Source organism: Thalassophryne amazonica, chromosome 19 (assembly GCF_902500255.1).
Source record: "Thalassophryne amazonica chromosome 19, fThaAma1.1, whole genome shotgun sequence".
Lineage (NCBI taxonomy): Eukaryota > Metazoa > Chordata > Actinopteri > Batrachoidiformes > Batrachoididae > Thalassophryne > Thalassophryne amazonica.
This window is the reverse complement of record NC_047121.1, coordinates 30,361,547-30,377,098: the sequence shown is the minus strand read 5'-3', so window position 1 is coordinate 30,377,098 and position 15,552 is coordinate 30,361,547. Positions and strand designations below refer to the sequence as shown.

Below are 15,552 nucleotides of genomic sequence, written 5' to 3'. Positions count from 1 at the left end.
TATTTCTGAATGATTAATATAAATGAAGTCTAAGAAACAGTCACTGATTTGTAAATGTTCATGTTTTCATCCCGATGTTTCTCGGAAAATGCTGCAGGCCTTAAATTTAGGAAATTACGTATGATCCGACTAGCTGACTAATTGCAAAAATAATCGTTGACTAGTCGACTATCAAAATAGTCGATTGTGGCAGCCCTAGTATAAAGCGATGGAGTTCAACAACTTAAGCCCCAGTCACACGGCACTAACGAAGGACACCGAAGCCAAAATGAAACAAGAAATTTGGACTTGCGTTGACTTTCAGAGACATCATTTAACCGTCATTTCGTTCCTGCAGCTGGTGCTTGGTTAGAATTTTCAGACTGTTGAAAAATGTGAAAGAATCCCAATGACAACCTCAATTCGTCCGTATTCCGTTTTGCTTTCTGTGTTGATGGTTCCTTGTCGTTTGCGTAGTTCCCGTACCGTCAGTGTTCCGTTTGGTTGTCATCCAACTTCGACCAACCTCCCAAGTCTGATGTCTTGCACGAACATTAACGATATCTGAACGGATCAATAACTAACTGAATGTTTTCATACAGAAACAATAGTGGCAAGAACGTTTTATCAACTACTTCAACTTGTTGTGAAAGTGTAGGAACACGGACCCACAACAGGGGGCGCAATGAATGGACAATGGAGGAAGTAAAAAACAAGATTTACTACTGAAACAAGCACGAGTAGTATAACAAACACAATGTTTAGGGTCGAATCCGCTGGTGTCGTGTGGGCAGGCTCGAAGATAGGAGACGTCCGTCTCAGTCGAACCGGAACCACCCAGATCTCCACTGCCACCGAACCCTGGAAATACTGGAACCGCCAAGTCCCGAATTCCCAGGTGGCCACTGCCTCCGCTCGTCGGATCCGGTACTGCTGGCAGGAGAGAGCAAGAACACACAGGAGTGGATGAACGCACCCAGTACAGAGAGGGGAGAAGCCGCCTCCACCTCTTGGCAAAGTTCAGCAGGAAGGTGAGTACTTATCCAAAGAAGGAGGGTCTCAGTAGTCACCAGTCCTGAAAGGTTTAACAAGTTTGTCAATCACAGAATATGCTGCAGAGAATGTTACCTTAGTCTTAGGCGATATCTCGGCACTGAGGTGGAGACGCCGTCCTCCTGATATACCTCGGTGCTGAGTAGAAACAGCTGTGTTTGGTGATGGGTGACAGCTGTCACCCAGATTACTCCCATGATGCGGTAGCGCCCTCTGGTGCCTGGAGCCCGCACTCCAGGCAGGGCGCCCTCTGGTGGTGGTGGGCCAGCAGTACCTCCTCTTCAGCGGCCCACACAACACAACTATTTATGCACATTCAAACCGTCTGTGGCTGCTGTGCACACGCACACGTTGGTGAAGACAACCAGATCTCACATCTGCAGGTGCTGTGGAGAGCACAGGGTGGCTGCAGAAATGGCGTTCGGTCTTATATCCACTGTCAAGTCACATCATCATGAATGTATTGTTTTGATTTTGTTCAAATGCGTCAAGGTGACCATTTGCTTCGTTTTTCTTTTGTTAGTTTTGGTTTTGTTTCATTCTTTTATGCGCTCTGGACTTGCAGGCTTTTCGGTGATGGAAGACGTTCAGGCTCATTAGTCCACTTTTTCCAGACGATTTGTGACTTATTTCCCTTTGTTCACAGCTATCGCTGTGTGCCGTGTGACCGGGCCCTTATGTGCTGTTGTTTGTGAGGAAAGGTTCACTGACCTTGATTTTGCGGACAAAGCTGGGATCTTTCTGTATACAATGATTGCAGCATTTGAGAATCTGAGTGATGAGTCAGTGTGTCTCATCACTCTGACGAGAGTGTGGATCACGATTAAGATCCAGACTTCCTGGACTTCACCATTAGAAGTTTGTACATTGTAAAAATGTAGAACTGGTTGCAAGTTTCATTTATGTCAACAATGACATTTACTTCTCTGGGTCTTTTGTCTATGAGGTCAAGAGACATCTGGGCAAAGATTATGGAATCATGAGCTTACCGCAGCTGACTGTATTTGGTGATTCCAAAACTTTTGCAGGGGAATGAAGCTCCATAGTGCAGCAGCTAAGAGAATATTTAGAGCAAAATCATGCAAATGGTGATACAAGCACCAAAACTGGCACAAATACTCCTTAGATATTACTCTTTTGAACAAACCGACTGGCCACTTGAATTTTCAATAGGCGGCCAGGTAGGGGTCAATTGAAGAATTACACAGGGATCAAAATTATAAATGCTCAAATCATTTTGAAAACTACACCACATTATTTGTCTGATCGTAAAGATTCCAAAAAGGTCTATGACTGAATGTTCTGGAGTTATGGGGTAAAAACAGCAAAAATGGTGACAAAGGTCACTTTCAGTTTGTACAGGGGTCAAAAGTTAAAGTTGCTCCAATTTTGGTAAAACATGATGCAAATTATTAGTTGAGTTAACAGGGTTTTAAAAAGGAATAGTTTGGACCATGTATCATGCTTAGTTATCATGTTACAGGGTAACATATATCACATGTCAAGGATCCTGTTATGTGTCGGACGCAGCCCGGAGAACCGACCAACGTTTGAAGGACCCAGTATAAAATAAGCAGAGCACGGTACAAAGGATAACAGAGTTTAATGAACATAACAGTGCTGTGAAAAATATAAAAGTGCGCGGTCTGGCATGGTGGATTGCGGTGCGCTCCCAGCAGCGCTAACGGTCTGGAGCCAGAACTGGTTCGGACCCAAGGACCCCGCCGACACCCCCCAGGTGGCCGCGACAAACCGAGTCTGTGAAAGAAGGAATCATTATGAGTCCACACTCAACACACAGAGAGAACGCTCAAAGGTGCACAAACAGCAAACACTTCCTGGCTTAATTACTAATCAGCTTCCCACCCTGCAGGCATGGAACATCCAGTTCACAAAACTCCACTGCAGTGGAAGCTGATTTAAACGACCAACATACAGCTCAATATAATAAGGTGTGAGGGACACCACATTTACTGACTGTATAAATGTTAGTCACAAAATCTAACGTACCTCAGGAAGTGTGCTGACGAGCGTGAGACCTCACCCCCTCCTCTTTCACAGACCATGCATCAAACCTGGACGTTCTCTGCATCCACTGATGATGAGATGGCTCCCGAGACGACGATCTCACCCGTCTGGTCACAAGGTCGAGTCTCTGGCAAATACACACTGTGTACTCCAGTCTTAAATGCCACCATGTTCCAATCCATGTAGATGCACCACAGCTGTGAGTCCTGACGAGCCGCAGGTGATCAGGGTGAGGTCCTGATAAACTCAGCTACACAGCCACTCAGTCCCAAATGCAAGCCACCTGGAAGGAAAAACAAAAGACAGAAACAAAAAGGCAGCCAGGCCCCCCAGCCATACAACAAATCCAATGGACGTTGACCTTGTTTGACCTTTACTTTGGAGACCAAACATTCAACACAATCAAAACTATTCCATTTATTAATCCTATTAGCTCAACCAATAATTTGCATCACTTTTTACCAAAATTGAAGGAACTTTAACTTTTGACCCCTGTACAAACTGAAACTGACCTTTGTCACCATTTTTGCTGTTTTTACCCCATAACTCCAGAACATTCAGTCATAGATAGTCCAAACTATACCTTTTTGGAATCTTTACGATCAGACAAATAATGTGGTGTAGCTTTCAAAATGATTTGAGTATTTTAAATTTTGAACCCTGTGTAATTCTTCAATTAACCCCTACCTGGCCGCTTATTGAAAATTCAAGTGGCCAGTCGGTTTGTTCAAAAGAGTAATATCTAAAGAGTATTTGTACCAACTTTAGTGCTTGTATCACCATTTGCACGAAAGTTTCAGTTATCTGCTGCACTACCAGGTCTTCAGTGTCCTGGTGTTTCTAGTCTCACAATACTGTAATGAGACTGTCTGTCTATAACCAGTGACTTCAGTTACCAACTAGATGTTGTTGGTCTCACCAGTGCCCTGAGAATGACTTTGTGTCAAATGGTCGGTCACTTAAGGAGACTCAGGCAAGGAGTACTAGCGCTGTGAGGTAATGTCAGCTGTGATACTATGACCATGTGGTACATTTCCATGACCCTGAGCCAGCATACAGGTGCCTTAGTATTGAGATCCCCACGACTGGAGAAGGGGGCGCTCACGTATCAGCTGGCAACTGGATGGCAACATTCAGCAGGTGGGGACAGACTAGTTGTCTGCCATTCAGGACCTATGGCGGTTCTGTAGTGTGGTAGATGCAGAGGTGCACGTCACCGGGTAATTTTATCCATTTGTTTTTTAAAGATGTAGTCATGTAGCTGAAGTCTCAGCCCTTGATGATTATGTCAGCATGAAGGGGTGCCGAAAAGGGGAGAATAAGGAGAGGGATTCTGGGGGCCTGTGATTAACACAGGCCCCTAATACAATTATAATACTGACAAAATAATATGGGGGGTGGCCCAGACCAGTAAGATTTCTTTTTATGGGGCCCAAAATTCCTGATGGCGCCCCTGTCAGCATGTGTGCCTCTTGATCTGTAATTCAAATCTGAACCTTTTCCCCTGTGCTGTCTTGTGCCACCAGTAAACAAACAACTAAAACTAAAGATGGTGAGATGACAAAAAATATTATGTTGCACCTTTCACCCCAAACACGGTTCATTAAATGGTCAAATGGTCATTAAAGAGAAGAAACCCACAGAAAATGAAATCACGTCTTACCTGATCGGATATCATGTTCAAGGTCCTCAACCCTGATGATGGCGTCTGCTATTCCTTCTTTGGTTAGTTTATCTCTCACCACACCCTTAATCCCTCTGTGGACCTGAGTGAAGAGGAAATGCTGCTGTGAGGACCCCCGAGAGGGGAGTAAAGGCAGAGATAATTCAATCAGGCCTGGTTGTAATTTGATAAAAAGAAAAGCGTTTTTGAAATCCAGCAGATGGTGTGTGTGTGTGTGTGTGGTTTGGAGCAGACTGACTGATGTCGTATGCGCTGACTGACCTGCTCCATGTAAACCAGCAGCGACTCTCTGTTGTTCTCCCACTCGACTGGAAGCTCATCGGCGTGAGGGAACTTATCACAGGACAGCTCCACCGTCACCTCAAAGCAGTTAGTGTTTAAGTAGCTGAAGTCATTCATACCTGCAGAACAGACAGGTTTTTGAGCTCAGGTCTGTTGATGTTGATAACACGTAATACAACAAAATGATGACAAAAAAAAAAAAAAAAAATACTGATGTAGTCGTGGTCTCAGTAATTAGAGGTTCAAACTTGGCGGGGCTGGAAACCCAAATGTTTTCATTACGTAGCAGGAGGTGGTAAAATCACAATTGAGAATTTCAATACATCCACTTGGGAAATGATTCACAATATTAATACCAGCATTTTGGCATCAAAATTAATCCTATACTGTATCTTGAAAATAACCCCCCACCCCTTCAATGTAACAAAGCATGGTCTATTTTCAATTATCTGGCTATTCTGCTATGTGTAAAGTTTGTCCATGCTCTTCACAAACATTATAAACACAGTTCTTTCACAAAGGTTTTAATTTCAGTAACACTGTGTGAATAACAGAACTTAGGAGGAGGCCATGCTCTTCAAAAACTCTAAAAACATAAACCATTGTCAAAGGTTTTATCAAATTCTTTAGCCTGAGATCTTGTTTTTGGCTTGGCCATGGCATTTGATTTACTACAACTTGCCAAGCTGTGACTTGAAATTACATGTGTAATTGCATGATCACTAAAATAATATCAGTACTTATGTCGCTTTTGTGACTTCTCTAAAACAAGTACTACCAAGTCAGGAGCGTTATATATCATAAACCTGAATGTTGTGTTCAATGCAGGGTTCATCAAAACTAATCATGAAGTCAAAACAATTACATTCTAATATTTTGAAAGATGTTAAAATTACAGTATATATTGCAGTTTTCTTTTTTGCATGGGGTGGGGGGTTTTGGTCATGGAAGACACCCACTTCCTATATGAAATATCTCCCAAATTACACAATGCACAATCTCTGAAGTGGATGTAAGCATATTTGAAAAAAAATATATCTTTTCTACCATTACCACCTCCTGCTAATTAGGATTCCCCCCTCACTAAATGCAATACTTGATCATAGAAGCTGTGGAGGTCAAATTTTCAGGTCTGCTACAAAACTCTGCACATAACTCAGACACAAACAATTTAAACAATTTCACCTATATGGGGCTCTATAGCAGCACATTGCCGTTTTAGTCTATAACTCCCAAACTGTACATCGCATGTTCGGCCATGTTCACTGGCTCGAGCTGAATCGCTTGAGGTAGGCCACGACTATTTGTGCCTGGATCAATTTTGGGCAAATTCGCAAAATATGCAACACTAACTTTTTGAGACTGAACCCAGATCGCCTGATCAACACCAAACTTTGCACATAGAGTCTACTGAATCTCAAAAGCTTCAGTTATTAAAACCTACCTAAGAAACAAAAGATGAACTTCCTGTTACAAACAGGTGAGACAGAATGTTGGACATTAACGATAACTCCGATCTGGACGAGACTCAACAGTCTGATGCAGAGTAGTGCAGAGAGAATGACTGAATAAATAGGCTTGACTGGACACTAGGGGTGCCACTAATCCCAAAAGCTCATCTGAGTTGTACCAAATTTGAAAAGGGTATAATCTTGAGGTAACTCTTACTTTAAATACCCAAGTACATCATGATTGATCAAAGGGGGCATGTCCTATTAGCATTTTAATCAGAAAAGTGGGTGTGTCTCACTGCATTCAACTTATCAACTTAAATTTTGAGGACTGATGTAGACCACCTCACTTTAGTGGCATATTAAGTTTTATATTTTTTTATCTCCAGGTGGTGTGATGATAAAGGAATATGCAATTCAGACCAAAACTCCAACACTGCACATCGCACAGTCAGCATTCATATATCCCTGCATTTTTTGCAATGTAGCAAATCTTGTGATACAGGCCACACCCATTTTTGTTTTTCTGTTTTTACACAATATTGCAACATATGTAAAACCTCAAAAACCCATCTCGCCCCAGGCCATCACTTTGATCGGCACCAATCTTTGCATGTGCTGTCTATGGACTGTTATGAGCTTAAGTTATTAAAAGAAGCATGATGGCTCAAAAGTTGCCAACTTTATAAAGGAGAACCTACTGTAGGGAGAGGTTCAAAACAGACATTCTTACATATCTTTGCAACAATACCTCCTATAAACATTAAACTTTCCACAATGATACAGAAGAATGAGCTGTGCACCAAATTTGATAAATGTATATCACTAGATTTTAGCTTAAACTGTAGCCTGGCATCAAAATAACTGAGCAGCCAAATCCATATTCAAGCAGAAATTATTTATTTCAAGATGCACGGATGAAATAAAAAACAAAGGCGTGTGTAAAAATAAGCATATTGCCCTCGATCTGAGGGATATATCACCATCTAATTGATCACATTGATCATTTGATTATTAACATTTTGTGGATCACGATGTGTCTCAAAGTCACAAATTTTTTAAGCATATTTAAGACTTTCCTGATTGTTCACAGTGTTCTATAAAGCTACTTTTACCATTTTCAGGCTCCAATTGGGTATCTTTTCTTTTTATTTTATTTATTTTTTATTTATTTTTTGCAACAAAAACATCAGGTGTCAAATATCAGCAATATTAGTCCTGCTTTAGAAGTGAATGCAGCTGAAATCACCTTCAGGTCATGTCTGGGAGCACATGTTGTGTCATGCATTACTACGAGGGCTATCAATAAAGTATAGGTCCTTTTTATTTTTTTCAAAAACTATATGGATTTCATTCATATGTTTTTACGTCAGACATGCTTGAACGCTCGTGCGCATGCGTGAGTTTTTCCACGCCTGTCGGTGACGTCATTTGCCTGTGAGCACTCCTTGTGGGAGGAGTCGTCCAGCCCCTCGTCGGAATTCCTTTGTCTGAGAAGTTGCTGAGAGACTGGCGCTTTGTTTGATCAAAATTTTTTCTAAACCTGTGAGACACATCGAAGTGGACACGGTTCGAAAAATTAAGCTGGTTTTCGGTGAAAATTTTAACCACCACACCACAGAACCACCTTTGGTCCTAGATGGCCACTTAGGCATATAACTGACTGGTCCATCCCCACCTCTCAACACTAGCCATTATTCTGCTGCAGTCAGGTGAAATGTGCGCGTGTTCTTGGCATTCTCAATGTTCCCTTACAATGCAAATGATACTCCTTATCTTAGTCTCCCCATGTAACCACTCACTCTCAAAAAGTCTTTCCAGAAATACCCAAGGATCCACCATAGAGACCTTGTGCAAAAGACAACCCTTAGCTCACAGACATAAAGTAAAGCAGGAAGGACCACAACCTTAAAGACTTGGTCTATCATTCTTCTGCAAAGATAATGGCATCATCAAACACCTCTGTGCAGCAACCAGCATACTGGAAGATATCGTTAACTAAATGTTAAGAGTCACAGCAGATTATCCATCTTAGAACTCATGGAATGTAGAAGGGAAATAGTTCTCTATCTTGTGAATTATTACATCAAAATCAAAACTCGTCAAAAACTGTGCTTGTTGGGCAGGTTGCCCTGCAGGAACAACTGACCTGGTGTTCTGTCCAACACCCATGATAGTCAATATTGCCTTGAAAAGCTCTGACCGCTTTCTAATATTCAAAGATGCTGATGTTACTCACTGCCGGGGACGGTGTGCCACGCTCCTCCATTAATGACGTTGTTGTGTTGCTGGAAGTCTTCATAGTGGCAGATGCGGCGGTCAGGGTTGGCCATCACCAGATGAGTTGAGGCATAGACGGAGGCCAGCCAGCGGAAAAAAGGATCATCTGCTGTGGGGGTATTTTCCTGTGGGGCCCAGTCACGGGTGCAGTCGAATGGATAGGTAACCACCAATTCGCCCCCGTGGAGGTTCGCACTGAGCACAAAGGGGATATCCTGCATCCAGCTGATGACAGCACGGGTCTCTGGTGCAACCTGAGGTGTGAGGTGGTAAATATAGTACCTATATATTCCTTTTCAGACTAATTTACAATGACAAGTTACAGTCATTCTATCTGATACTGTTAACTGTGTGTCAACCATATATAGTATTCCATGGTTGTTTGTCAGCATGCACTCAGCAGTGCTGTTGAACATGTTCTATTTGCTGCTTACTGTGGCGTCTTCTTGAGTGTAGTACTCTGGCATGGGGATGTAATGGTTGGAGACTTTAGATTTGTCTGCAGCTGCCTCCTGAGCCTGCCACATGATGTTGTTTAGGTCTGGAAAGTTGTGATTCAAGTCTATTCCTTCAAAGGTGTATCGTCCATCAGCCCAGCCAGCCAGTTCTGAGCCCTGCAGCAGAAAGGTCATCACAACCGATCAGTTAGAACTAATCAATCACCTACATACCAAATCATGCCAATGTGTTTTGGTATTGTCCATAAATGAAACCACAATACCCCCACTAGGGTTAAGCTGTTATTTACATCATCATTTTATTTATTTATTCATTTAATTGTTGTCAAAATCTGCATTCTAGCACTCAATATATAGTGCCCTCATTAGGCCAATCAGATCACACTTTACAGTAAAGGATTAAAGATTGTTCGTCGTGTAAGACTATGGCCCTATCGTGTCCTTTTGGAAAAAAATACAAATGAGCCGAGTAATTCTACAGGACATTGCTGAAAGTGTCGCCCACCTTCTCATAAGCAAATTCATATCCATCAGGATTCATGGAGGGCAGCAGGTGGATTCGTGTCTCAGTGATCAGCCGTACGATGCGCTGGTTGCCCCTCTTGTACTCACGACACATGTACTGCATGAGGTTGAGGACAAGCTCACGGCCAAGAGCCTCATTCCCATGCATTCCTGCCACGTAGCGAAACTCAGGCTCACCTGCCAACAGGACACACGAGTAAATGTGACATCTGTGCAGAGACACAACATCTCTGTACACTTTATACGGCACGGGGGGCGTCCACACATTAAGACATCACTAAATGTGAAGCAACTGGACAGTCTGAATGCGAGTTCTTCTGTAGGCCAAAACTAATGGCCAGGGCCCATATGCACAAAGCGTCTCCAAGTCCTCTCAAAGAGCTCCTAACTTAGCCTAAAATTTCCTGGCAAGGAATCTAAGCCTAAGAGTGAGCCAGGAGGTGTCTGAGAGCAAGTCTGAGCAAGGAGGGGACAGAAACTTTTGTCTTTGTGAGGAGGCGGGGTTGATCCCATTGCTAGGTATGACATGGTCCTGTAAGAGCTGTGATTGGTTGTCACAGAAAGGGAAGGGGAAATAAAAAATAAATGCACTCTGCACTCCTACATATGAATGAACAGTAAAATCACCTGATCATATAACTACATTAAAAAATGCGTAATCATGAAAATAATTTAATGTCATGATGACGATACTCAGCAAAATTAAATTGGAGCGATCGCCGGGTGAAATTCTTGTGCTGCAATGCATTATGGGAGTTCTGGGTTTGGGGGTTTTAAATATTTTTGTTGTTCATGTTAGTTTAAAAATGTTGCTAGTGTTGTTGATTTATAGTGTTTTTGTAGTTCACTTGGTTTAGTGAGTTAAGTGTCACCGTGTTGTCACCATAAGTGAAAAGTGTATCGTGTTTGATGCCGTCCCTGTATTGTTTTATCTGAAAAATAAGAGCGCCAAAAAGACAAAAGCTCTCTCCTGTCTTTCATTCCACACAGTTCACAACAAAATGAATTGTTGCACAGCTTGAAGATGTTTGAACATAAATCATTCACATGCGAATTATCTTACATATTAAAAGTGTGCATGAGTTTATAAATAAGTTCAATGTAAGTACATAATATAACTGTAAATACGTTAAAATGACATGCATGACAAGAAAGTGAAAACACTTATTTCCATTGCTGTAATTTAAAAAATCAAATGACAAAATAGAAGTAACAATAAAATAAAACATCAATAATACTGATAATAATAATAATAAAAATAATGATAATATTAATGTGTGTATATGATAACAAGAACGTAAACAATTTATAAATACATTAGTACAGTAAATTAACATAAAATCCAACCCCAGTTCCAATGAAGTTGGGACGTTGTGTGAAATGTAAATAAAAACAGAATAAAATGATTAGCAAATCCTCTTCAACCTATATTCAGTTGAATACACCACAAAGACAAGATAATTAATGTTCAAACTGATAAACTTTATTGTTTTTGTTCAAATATTTGCTCATTTTGAAATGGATGCCTGCAACATTTCAAAAAAGCTGGGACAGTGGTATGTTTACCACTGTGTTACATCAACTTTCCTTCTAACAACACTCAATAAGCATTTGGGAACTGAGGACACTAATTATGAGTGTCATGATTGGGTATAAAAGGAGCATCCCCAAAAGTCTCAAAGATGGAGTAAGGATCACCACTTTGTGAACAACTGCATGAAAAAGTAGTCCAACAGTTTAAGAACCATGTTTCTCAACATTCAATTGCAAGGAATTTAGGGATTCCATCATCTACAGTCCATAATATAATCAGAAGATTCAGAGAATCTGGAGAACTTTCTACACATAAGCACCATGGCCAAAAACCAACATTGAATGCCCGTGACCTTCGATCCCTCAGGCGGCACTGCATTAAAAACTGACATCATTGTGTAAAGGATCTTGCCGCGTGGGCTCAGGAACACTTCAGAAAACCATTGACAGTTAACACAGTTCAATGCTACATCGACAAGTGCAAGTTAAAACTCTACCATGCAAAGGAAAAGCCATACATCAACAACATCCAGAAACACCGCCTTCTCTGGGGCCGAGCTCATTTGAAATGGACAGACACAAAATGGAAAAGTGTGCTGTGGTCTGATGAGTCCACATTTCAAACTGTTTTTGGAAATCATGGACGGCTAAGATTTTTCTTAGAATAATGTCACTAGGAGCTATTTTTATCCTTAGGATGCTTCGTGCAAATGGGCCCAGATCTGCATCAGAAACAGATGTGAATCTCTCAGATTTAAAAAAAATATCTAATATTTGTAAATCTTGACTGGCAACAGCATAAAGAGGCACCACAGTAACTTGGCAGTATTGAAAACTGACAAATCTGAATAAATAGTCTGAAAATCTGCACTCGATATATCAGCAACATTTTTGTGCCATCGGTCTGTGGGAGCAAAAACTAAAAATGTGTAATGCCAGCCCTATCAGCTTTAGGAATAAGTAAGAATTTGGCCACAAGCTCAACTTAACCACTTAAATTAATTTTTATATGTTGAGTCACAAGTAAAGGCTCGACAGTAACCACTCATAAATAAACCTAAGTGATTTTGTTTCTGGACAATGGCAAACTACCTCTGCTTTATTTTTGTTAGTTTTCAGAGTTTACTCTTTGTGGGGAATGAAAATATGCATTTCATCTGAAGTAAACCTCACAAAGAATTCTTTCTCATTTAATGCAGCATATCCAGGGTCAAGTTACAACCTGTTATTTGTCTGCATAAGTGAGGCCTCTCCCGCTTTAAACTCCTTGTTCCCTATGTGGTGCTCTGACAGAAAACACCAATATTTAAAATTTGTGTAAACATAGACGATGTCAAACTGTGCCCCTCTGCAGATAAAAGTCAGGGCAATGCAAGAGAAGCATAATAAATTCTTTAAGACCTGGACATTCTGACTTTAAGGATTTATATCAAGCAGATGAAAAAATAAGAGTTGGTTCTGTCTTACCAAGTTCATGCTTGCCAGGATTATCTGAAATCTCCATAACATACAGTTTGAGGCCCATGTAGCTCTTCCCGATGGTGTAAATGCGGGTGATGTCTGGGCACTCTTCGCTTACACCCTTCATGAGCTTCAAGATTAAAAAAGACAAATTGTTGGATGGACTGAAAGTCTTCCAGGGGTTAAAAATGAAACACTGGGGAAATCTGCAAACTGTTAAACATCTCACTAAAAACATTGGCATGACCTCCAGGGGAGCCAAAGTTACTCATCACGCTAAAACGCGGCCTCTCAGCCGCCCTCTGCACTCTCACCTTTCTCATCTCTTTGTAGTTGTGGTGTCTGAAGTCCAGACCATCCATTGATCCTGATTGTTGCTCTGCAGAGAAGAGCTCGGTTGGATCTGTGAGGAGACATTGTATGAGTTTTGAATTAAAAGTAGATAATCATATACAGTACTTGGATAAAGTTTTATCCACATTTAATCTGCTCGCCATTTAGCCCACTCAAGAATAAACATTTGAGTCATTATTCCACAGAAACTCTGCAATGACTACACACCCACTCACCCCAGCCACCGCATCATCAAATTTGCTGATGACACCACTGTGGCTCATCTCATGGGGTTGAGGGGAGGGGAGCTGGAGTCTGCATACCGGTGTTGCCAACTGAACGGTCCCCCCTAAAAATCAGTCCGCCCTGCCTTCACTGCGCATGCGTCATTAGCTGCGGTTCACGGATTATCACCTCGTTTCTGCTTCAAACTGCACTCCAGTCATCATCTATCTCAGCAACAGATACTTGAAGCTTTTGCACAACAATTATTTCCACATAAATTCAGCATTATTTCATCATAAAAGACAGGAAGCGATCAGAGCGCAGCGGCTACACGAGCTGCTAGCTGATGCAACCACACACATGCGCATGTTCGTCAAAACACGGGACGTGTGTTGCAGCTGTGATCTCCAGAACCGGAGATGTCTGAACAGCTGTGGGCAGCCAGCAACACCCCCTGTCCTGTCAGCGCACAGATCAACTCTGATCACTCTGTGATCAGATGAGAGATGCCTTTTAGGTGGGTTAATTTGTGCATAGGCTTTAGGAGACGCTTCCTTCGTGGATGACACCCATGCATGCCATTCCTCTGCGGTGTACGCCATATTGTGTCACGGGAAACAGTCACCCCAGTTTGGCTTTCTACTTCTTTAGCTAACTGCAGTGAACTTGCATGGTGATGTTCTTCAAAGCTCCTCATCAGAAGATGCTGCTGTCGAGGTGTTGACTTCCGTGGACAGCCTGGACGCAAAATTTTGTATCACTTACTCGTATGCTACAGTGTTTTGACCAATAAGTAAAGCTTTGCTGAGCTTCTTGTAGCCTTCACCTTTCTTGTGTAAAGAAATGATTTTCTTTCTCAGGCTTTGTAGCATTTCTCTTCCATTGTTAAGTCTGTCTGCTGTTCATCTGTTTAATGAATAATTAAACTCACCTATGGTTGAACTTGTGTAAATTAGGATTTTGTAGTCTTAAAATTATGCTTTTTAGCTTTCTGAACACTTTCATTGGGGTGTATTCATTTTTTGCAACATGGTCTTGACTGAATCTGGTAGGAAAAATACTTTTTGTGTGTGCAAATTAACAAATCTTGTTTGCAATCAACTGCCTGCATTTTTAGGAGTATTTTGTAGTATCCTCTCGTGTCCATAGAAAGTGTTGATTCTGAAAGGAAAGTAATGGCTTTCTGACAAATCTGCTGAGGTGTACTCATTTATGCTGTGTAGTGTATATCAGTTACACACTGTGTTGACCTGTGCTGGTGTAGTTTTACCAACCATGAACACTGCAGCCAAGTATCTCAGCCCTGAGGCAGATGGTGCCTTTGGAGTTCCAGGTCTGTGGGTTGATGCGGATAAAACGAGCAACAGTTGGCACAGGGAGGAGTCCGAGCACTGGAGTCTCTGCATTCTGGTTCCCTTCAAATATCTGTAAAATTCAGTGTGACATTACACAGTGTAGGCAGGAATATTTTAAAATCTGTATTTTGGGTGACAATACACATAAATACATTTTTTAATGACTAAAATGCAGTAATTCATAAGAAAATACACTCAACAAAAATATAAACGCAACACTTTTGGTTTTGCTCCCATTTTGTATGAGATGAACTCAAAGATCTAAAACTTTTTCCACATACACAATATCACCATTTCCCTCAAATATTGTTCACAAACAAGTCTAAATCTGTGATAGTGAGCACTTCTCCTTTGCTGAGATAATCCATCCCACCTCACAGGTGTGCCATACCAAGATGCTGATTAGACACCATGATTAGTGCACAGGTGTGCCTTAGACTGCCCACAATAAAAGGCCACTCTGAAAGGTGCAGTTTTATCACACAGCACAATGCCACAGATGTCGCAAGATTTGAGGGAGCGTGCAATTGGCATGCTGACAGCAGGAATGTCAACCAGAGCTGTTGCTCGTGTATTGAATGTTCATTTCTCTACCATAAGCCGTCTCCAAAGTCGTTTCAGAGAATTTGGCAGTACATCCAACCAGCCTCACAACTGCAGACCACGTGTAACCACACCAGCCCAGGACCTCCACATCCAGCATGTTCACCTCCAAGATCGTCTGAGACCAGCCACTCGGACAGCTGCTGAAACAATCGGTTTGCATAACCAAAGAATTTCTGCACAAACTGTCAGAAACCGTCTCAGGGAAGCTCATCTGCATGCTCGTCGTCCTCATCGGGGTCTCGACGTGACTCCAGTTCGTCGTCGTAACCGACTTGAGTGGGCAAATGCTCACATTCACT

The 15,552-nt window shown here is 41.7% G+C and overlaps 1 protein-coding gene across 1 annotated transcript in view; it reads right to left on the bottom strand.

Annotated features, from left to right (window-relative positions):
- The window catches only part of cpxm1a (carboxypeptidase X (M14 family), member 1a), a 29,628-nt gene that overhangs the window by 2,616 nt on the left and 11,460 nt on the right, over positions 1-15,552 (bottom strand). Inside the window, exons 5-12 of the mRNA XM_034160021.1 lie at positions 14,567-14,717; positions 13,049-13,137; positions 12,741-12,864; positions 9,721-9,917; positions 9,192-9,371; positions 8,717-9,011; positions 5,006-5,145; positions 4,724-4,826 (exon numbers count right to left, since the gene is read on the bottom strand). Of these exons, the coding sequence (XP_034015912.1) occupies positions 4,724-4,826; positions 5,006-5,145; positions 8,717-9,011; positions 9,192-9,371; positions 9,721-9,917; positions 12,741-12,864; positions 13,049-13,137; positions 14,567-14,717 (1,279 nt within the window). The remainder of the gene's footprint in view (positions 1-4,723; positions 4,827-5,005; positions 5,146-8,716; positions 9,012-9,191; positions 9,372-9,720; positions 9,918-12,740; positions 12,865-13,048; positions 13,138-14,566; positions 14,718-15,552) is intronic.